Source organism: Diadema antillarum, unplaced genomic scaffold (assembly GCF_040938485.1).
Source record: "Diadema antillarum isolate AM-2024a unplaced genomic scaffold, OU_Dant_1.0 seq00001097_RagTag, whole genome shotgun sequence".
In the NCBI taxonomy this organism is placed as follows: domain Eukaryota; kingdom Metazoa; phylum Echinodermata; class Echinoidea; order Diadematoida; family Diadematidae; genus Diadema; species Diadema antillarum.
The window spans coordinates 406,903-415,071 of record NW_027271914.1 but is presented as its reverse complement, the minus strand read 5'-3'; the positions used below and the strand labels follow the sequence as shown (position 1 = coordinate 415,071).

General features: G+C 44.5%; 1 protein-coding gene across 1 annotated transcript; it reads right to left on the bottom strand.

The window, feature by feature from the left end:
* Positions 1–431: 431 nt before the first annotated feature.
* On the bottom strand, positions 432–7,925 carry LOC139743574 (uncharacterized). Its single transcript, XM_071654054.1, has 6 exons — positions 7,722–7,925; positions 6,769–6,913; positions 4,771–4,965; positions 3,309–3,454; positions 2,570–2,771; positions 432–2,029 (listed from the first exon to the last, which is right to left on the bottom strand). Exons 1-6 carry the CDS (start codon positions 7,908–7,910, stop codon positions 432–434), a joined length of 2,475 nt encoding a protein of 824 aa, XP_071510155.1. The 5' UTR covers positions 7,911–7,925.
* Between the last annotated feature and the right edge of the window lie 244 nt (positions 7,926–8,169).

The window sequence follows — 8,169 nt, the reverse complement described above, 5'->3', positions numbered from 1 at the left end:
TAAATGTGAATGTGCGATGTTTCCGTACCGTGCCATTATTTCAACAGTCTGATGCGATTCTGAACTAAAATAAACGAAGCTCACATAGGAGGAAGAAGACGTGATACCTTTTCCCTTGTGACACGACGAACACGATAAAAATGTTTCAGTCCAAGTGGCCTTCACTATCTGCGTCGAAGCGAGTCGCCCATCAACCCACTTGTTTTCAGACTAGGAATGAAACAAATGAAAATGGAAGTTCGCAGTAATCAAATGTAAGATTTAAGTTATCTCACAATCAAGCTTCATTGATATAATTTTTCTCCACATGTACTGTTATTAGAAATTGAAACCACGGAGTTTCGTCCCAGAAAAAAACAAAAAGAAAGAAACAGTGATTGTAATAGTATAAGTTGAAGTTAGTATTGTTCTGGCAATCGAAGTGCATGCAGTTAGAACAGATGTCTGGTGGTCACGTGACTGAATGTACTGGACATTATGGGAGTGGTCGGGCTCTGACAGGACGGGGCGTAGGCCGTCGAAGCGCTGTGCGAACTAGACGCCGCTGCCACGGCTGCGTGGTGGCTGTTGTAGAAGTCCGTGATCGACGTGGAGTAGTCGAAGTGACCAGACATGAGGGGGCTGATGAGGCTATCGGTGACGGGCGTCAGGCCGGTGGATGGCCGGTAGGCCTGGCTGCGATCTGATGACCAGCTGTAATCGAAGTGGCCGCTGGTACCGTGACCGGTCATTGTAATTGGGGACCGGAAGTGGTCTTGAGAGGTCATGGCATGAGCATGGGCGTGGGCGTGGACGTGGGCGTGGGCGTGATCATCCGGTACCCCGTGGTAGGCGTAGGCTCGCTGTCCAGTCTGACTCTCCGTGTACACGTGGAGCTCGCTTTTCATCGTCGAGATCGACTTATCCTCCTTGCCCAAGTACATGGAGACGAGTTGGTCGATGAAATTGTCTTTGTCGTTGGACGCCGGTGCTGTTGTAACGGGCACGTTGGACGGGGCGTGAGTGCTCAGCGTGGCTAGTACTGGCCCCGCGTTCGGCGGCGAATGCGAGGATGGCGGGGGTGACGAGTGGGATCCGGACGCCTGACTCTCTTCGCTACCCATGGGGCTACTCATCGTCGAGGAGTTCCCGTCCGCTTGTTCGGCGAGTGGCTGGTTGTCGTCGGTGAGATTCGGCGAGCTGCAATCCTCTTCGGTCCCCTGGTTGGCGTGAGAGTAGCGCGGGACGTCGGCGGCGGCGGAGTCGCCATCTCGGGTCGGTGCAGCAGGTGACAGCGACTGGTAGACAGGGGTCTTTGGTCTACCAGCAAGACCCTCGTCGCCCAGACCAGCGGGGATGTCGAAGATGTCGGAGAAGCTGGATAGGTCGATGTTGATGGACGGCGTGTGCTCGGCGAGCTTGATGGTGGCAGACGCGGTGACGGAGGTGCTCTGCTCCTCGCTCAGACGGGGCTGCTTGGCCTCTTGCAAGGAGTGTAAGTCGGGAGGAGCCGGCCGCTTTAGTGGGGAAAGTCCCGACTGCTTCACTGGCGTCATGTCGGTGGTGTGCCCGTTGTGGTGGTTGGGACTCGCGGTGCTACTTTCGATGTAAGATGGGGGCAAGGGTGTTAGATCAATATGGGAAGCCTGGCTGGGCAAGATGAGGCCGAAATCGGCCGAGTAGCCTGGATAAGCAGTGGGAAAACTCTGCTTGTGTGCATTTTCCACGCCATGAATCGCTCCAACCTCCAGCTCCTCGTGTGTCTTCGCGGTCGCCTGAGCCGCGGGCGCCGAGAGCACAACGTTACCGTTGAAGTTGTAGTCGTACGTCGTCCCATCGCTGGAGTGAAGCGGCGCGCTGTATGTGTAGTTCCCGGGCTGGTAGGGGGCCATCGGAGCGGACTGGTGGTGGCCGTCGATGGGCTTGTAGTTGATGAAGGCGGAATAGTCATCCTGGGTCGCGGTGTACTGACCCCACCCATCGAGCTGCGTCCCCGGGTAGGTGTAGGCAGTGTACCCCGGCTGCCTGTTGTACGTATTCTGAAAGGAGCCTGGAAAAGACGAAAAAAAATCAGATATCGTTAAGTGAGGCATCTGTATATGTTGTTAATTACAAAACATCCAAAACAATAGAAAAAGCACTGCGAACAAACGTCGGGAATCTTGATATTTAGATAAGTATGGAAAGTAGCATTGAATGAGAGCAGGGAAAAAAAGAGATATAGTAGAGATGTGTGAGAGATGAAAGGTACTGGGAGAAATGAATAGACGTGTATAGACAGGTATATAGATAATTATATAATTTAACAGACAGACAGACAGTAAAAAAAAATGTGGTTGTGCTATCAACAGCAATGGGTCAATGTGTGTCGAGAGAGAAATAGATTTGGGAAGGGAAAAGTGATATATGCATGGTAGGACCACGAGGTAAGTAAACCTGGAATATGTTAACCTTCTGAAAACTGTGAAGACGGGTAAGCCTATTAAGTGATGGAAGAACTGATCGCAGATATCTAATAAATGACCAAGGCGGCAGGTTCATTTATTTGACACCAAACACGACCACAGTGCAGGCGGATCTTTCGGCTCACCTTGTCCGATGATGAGTTGATGGTTGTCCGCCTCCCCCTGCCGCTGGGCCGAGCCGCTCCAAAGTGAGCGCAGGTGCGAGCGGAGAGTGTACGGCTCCTTGGGCACTTCCATCGGGGCCTCTCCCCCATCGGTGTTCTGCACCTCCCGTAGCTGCCGCGCAACGCGGTCCACGCGGTTGAACGACTTGTGAATGTGAACGCCCTGTAAGGTTGGCAAGAAAACGACGAACTTTAGTGCGTATCTAAACACTCCTTACTTCACTCCAATGCCAACAAATATACTTTGGATACTTCAATCATGTAAGATTATGACTGGTCTCAATATGATACATTATATTGTAATTATTTCTAAGGGGAATGTAACCAAGAAAAAAAGTATATCAACTGTGAAATATCAATTAGCGATGACCTAGAGATGAACCCTAATTATTATTACAGTAATTGGTGGTGTAATGTTTCTTTGATGTCTTCATTTTGTAACACAAGCATAGCCGAGAAGGAAACATTAATATATAAATGCCCTTAAACACGGTGCATTTATTCACACGTTATTTATTGATTGAGCTGCATCGGCGGGTGAATAACGATGTTATATAACACCTCTTTAAAGTGTATGAGTGTATTGGGATTATACCGTTCGTATTATTTCCATATTACTGAATTTTAGATACCAATGCATGAAAATAATACGAAAATTAGTCAAAGAAAATGAACGAAGAGAGGGAAATTCAGTACTAACCACCTTCTTGCAGATTTCCTTCGGCCTCTCGTGTCTGTGTGTGCGATGGTACTCCAGAAGCGCCATTTTGGCTTGGGACGTTGTCTTGACAACGTCAGGTCTTGGGTGGTCGTGGATGCCCTTGGCTTGGAAGAGGATAACCGTGTCTGAAATGATAACAGTGAGAACATTAATCATCATCTTTATCATCATCAACATAATCATCATCGTCATCATCACCTTCATCATCATTATCATAGTTATCATCATCATCATCATCATAAGCATTACAATGATGATATATATGGGTTTGTTTGTTTGTTTGTTTGTTTGTTTGTTTGTTCATTCGTTCGTTATAGACTGCGATGTAAAACTTAGTGAATGTTTATTATATTATGCGAGCAAAATGTGAAACGCTGAAACTGAAGCACACTATAAACAGATCATGTCATAACAAAATTATTGTATTATGATATACCAGGATGCACTTTCGTCATCAAATCTCGTGTGAGGAATTCAATACATTTCCGTAAAAAGGACAAATGCATAATATTAAATTACTCACTCAGTGAGGATATTAAAAGAGGATGCAACCTCCCTGGTAATAATCATTGTCTTGTAAATGGTATTACCGTCCAATTCGTAACATGCATATTTCTGTTTAACCCTCCCATTACAGTTTCTTTATTATTCCTTTTAACACCGTGCAGTAGTAAAGCTTCAAGTGGTATATTTAGAGAGTACAACCCAGATGAGAGAGCGGCGGAATGCATGCTACAGCAACATACAAATTTCGAGTTATCGTCACGAATTATGCCCACGCCCGCTATCAAGTTACTTGCTCTTAGCACGCCACCAGCTCGCCACGTGTCCACACGTAATGGTGGCGTACGGTATTAGCTCGCCAACTCTTTTTATTAACATTCAGCCATACGTGTGTGTGTGTGTGTGTGTGTGTTTGTGTGTGTGTGCGTCCGTTCGATGTCAATATGCTTTAAGTTGTTACCGCGGTAAAAAAAAAAAAAAATCCTTCCATTGAGGGTATAAGTTGACAGTGAATGATTGTGGATTCAACAACTCTACAACATCGTATCACACACTCTCTACAAATCGAACACAAGGTCCCCTCAAAGCAATATATCATTCAATTTCGGTTTAAGCTGTCATCAACATTAAGACGAAAATACAGTGTAGGTCTATATCATTGTCATGTCTGACAAAAAAAAAAAGTGGATGATGAAACTGAACAAAGAGGAAATAATGCGCAAAATCGACCTATAACATAAATGTATGAAGATGAAGGGACACTTGTTTGTTTGTTTGTTTTGACGAAACTGATTATTATTCAGTTCTCTCCAAGCAGTAACGCGTTGTATAATCAATCCACTTAACTGAAGACGGGAAATCAAGCTATACGTGAAGAAGAAACCTAAGGGGAATGAACACTGATAGATGAGTTGCTAGTTCCTGCATCACAACTTACCCGTGACTCGCCAGAAGTGCGTGACCGGATATCCGCTTTTCCCCGCGCAGATCTGGTGAACGAGTTTCCCGTCGCAGCCCGTCCGGGGGCACTTCTTGTCCGCCTGCTTACGGCGGGCTCTATCGGAGGTGGCCGGGCGTACGGTGACGATATCGCCCGTGCTGGTCCGGCACTGCTTTGAGCAGATGAACACCCCTGGGAAAAGAACAAAGATGAAGAGATCGATTAATTATTTTCTATCCGACATTGTTACAGTACTTGTAATGGTACATAGAATTGAGAATGACACGTGGTTATGAAGACAATACTAATATGGATTTTTTATCAAATGCTTCTTTGGCAAGATCTATGCACTTTAGATTGGAAAAGGACAAGGAGCAGTGCAAGAAAGGAAGAATGCTGCTTTATCACGGTGAAAATAAAATGCAAAAGGACAGAAAAAGTATAAGACGTTATGTATGTATTAGAAGTATTGTATGATTAAAAGCAGATCTAACTCGTAAATGAAGAAAAACAAAAAGGATGATCATGCCAGACTACTAGCACGTCTTAAAATTTACAAACACTTGTTTGTTTGCTAAACAATATTGCGAAAATGTGCCAAATCTAACAAAGGTTGGACCACTACAATAGACTTCAAAATCTTCAAGATCTTTGAGTCAGTGCGAAAGAAAAGTTCCAAAGACTGTTCACTAAAGAAAGTGTTCGCTACAGCAATGGCTCCCGAAACAAGCCAGTCAATAAAGAATCTCGACTCAATTGAGTTGCTATGGTTACATCTTCTTGGTAGCTCTCTAAGGGCAAGCATTCATGAGACATGTAAGAAACGCCGAATCGAATTCATATAAACAAACCTACCAATTGTGACACATCTTGACTAACCGTCGCACCATATCAGCTATTATAACGACTCGCAAAATTGGACAAAGCTGATGTGTGTTGTACCACATACTATTATTGAGTGTCGCACCCTTGATAACAAAAGGAGGAAGACTCGAAAACAACGAAACAACAGTGAATAGTGCTTCCTAGGGTCCCTTAACGGTTTTAGAGGTTCCCGGTTCTCACGCTTTTGTATGCGCCAGGTGAAGGGAGAGACACAATGCTATTCACATGAGAGAGAAAAAGAAGAAACTGAGATTCTAAGGCGCCTTTTGAGTCTTTGAACTTGCCCAACATGAATGGGCTTTGAGGGCGCTCTTTGTTCGTTTAAAGGGCGCTCTCTGTTCGTTCCGCATGAAAGGAGTTTCAAAGAAGGTCCGACTTCCCTGACCGTGAGAAACTCAGACTGACCAGTCCTTCTCCCAGACACAACAAGAAAATCTTCAAGAGTACCGACTGATACAGTCCAAGAACGGCAGATAATAGTATTGTGCCCTGTACATTGTGTTTAATGTGATCAATCGTGTAATCGCTATAATCTTGTCTTAGCCTCCGTACACAGTCCCACGAATACCTTAAAGTTTGGAATAGTAGAGCTGCAACCATGAATAAATGGGTATGGGAATATTCCTAGAGTGCGATTTTAGGTAACGGTGGCAAACCAGAAAATCTATATTCAAACTACACGAGACGATTACTTTCTCTTTCGTTAGAATCTTTGAAACAAACAAAAAAAAAACGCCTTCTTCTTTGATCTCATTGGTCTCAATAATAATTTGTGACGAAAATTAGAGAAAGTCTGGTGTTGACTTATGGCGAGATTCTTGGCGCACAATATCATGCTATGTGAATGTCCTTTTTTTTTATTATTACTCAGTACTAAATAAAATCTTCTTTCGTTCTTTTACACCTTTTTGCCACAATGCAAAATCTTAGGACCACTGGGCATCATGGACTTCACAGAAAATAAGGCTTGCTGATGGTACTCTTGCACTTGTGAGTAATAGCATGGCGAATTCTTGACGTCGTTGATGCAATGAAATGATCGAAAGACTAGCGATATTAGCACGATACACACACATCATACACACAAAGTTGATCGAAAGTTAGACTCACCGAGACAGGATTTCTTCAGAACTTTCTTGTTGTGGTTGTTCGTGTTGCGCATGGCCCACCCACTAAGATGCTTGCGGGCGTCTACATCTTTGGGATGGTAGCGCATTGTGAGGTCACCATCGATCCACTCTTGGAAGTCATCGAACTGATCGACAAATAGATTGAGAATGAAAAGAAAAAAAAAATGAGAAACTGCTCAATTTGCGATACATTGTATTTGCTGTCTAAATACTAGAAAATGAAATGCTCATTAGGCTATCCATAGACAATTTGAGAGCAACGATTATATTAGTGACACATTTAAAGCCACCTTTTAACATAGGGAGCAGCAATTTAAAAAAAAGAAAGAAATGCTCGAATTGTCACATTTGATATAGTTCAGTTGTATCACAAAAAAAAAACCTATACCGTACAAACAAACAAAAAATCCCAATGAAGCGTTGAATATAAGGAGATATCAATAATTTCTCAACAAACGGTCAACGTTGCGATTTATTCTAGAAATGTTTTTTTGATAAAACTCTTGTTCACATGTTGTATAATTGATTCTTAACATTGATTACAGTGATTAACATTTTCATGTTGGTTGTTTTTATCCCTAAATCTCATTTTAGAACTATTTTGAAGCTCAAAAGCTAGGATTTTTTTTCATCTGTAAATATTAGTCAAGGGCTTTAACCTATAGACAGATATCAATGATTGTATCATGACTGATTAACAACCATTGGTGTCACACCACGTCAAATTTGTCATCATTTCGCAAGGAACATTCCCATGATACAGACTCGCGCAAAATGAAATACTGAACTTTGTTTAGGCACAAAAGTGAATCTTAGAAGCTGATAAAGATAAAGCGCTAATGAGAAAATATTGAGTATAATGCAGGGAAGGTCGGAAAGGGAGGGGAAATCATGAAATTAGATCGATTTAAGCGATAAGCGACAGAAATGTACCTTTTCAACTTTGAGCTTCTTAGCCTTCTTCCAGTCGTCTCTGTCACTCTTGCTGCGACCCTTCGCTCCCTTGTCCTGCCAGCGAGTAGAAGCCGACGACTTCGGTACGGTCGCCGGTGCGCTGACCACACAGGCGGCCACCGCAGCCGCGCTCACGATCTCGTGCTTGGGCGTGACTTTCTGCACCATGCTGATCGACGTCCGGGCGGACGACCACGAAGACTGAACGACCGAGGACTCTGCGCTCGAGTGAGGAGCTGCCGACGGAGTTGCGCTCGACGTGGTCCCCGGCGATAGAGGCAACAAGGGTTTCCGCTCGACTGGAGAGGGTAATGCCCGGGGGGATGACGCAGCAGGTGGTGGTATGGATGATGCAGAAGGTGGCCGAGTAGGGGATAGCCGAGATGATAGAGATGGTTCGGTATCCAGGAGGGGTGGTGATTCTTGC

Excerpts from the sequence above, each read along its gene's own strand:
- LOC139743574 (XM_071654054.1), bottom strand. The coding sequence starts at position 7,910 with ATGGTGCAGAAAGTCACGCCCAAGCACGAGATCGTGAGCGCGGCTGCG. Across the intron at positions 6,914-7,721 it reads AGAAGCTCAAAGTTGAAAAG|TTCGATGACTTCCAAGAGTG; the intron begins GTACATTTCTGT and ends TTTGTCGATCAG. Across the intron at positions 2,772-3,308 it reads AGGAAATCTGCAAGAAGGTG|GGCGTTCACATTCACAAGTC; the intron begins GTTAGTACTGAA and ends CCAACCTTACAG.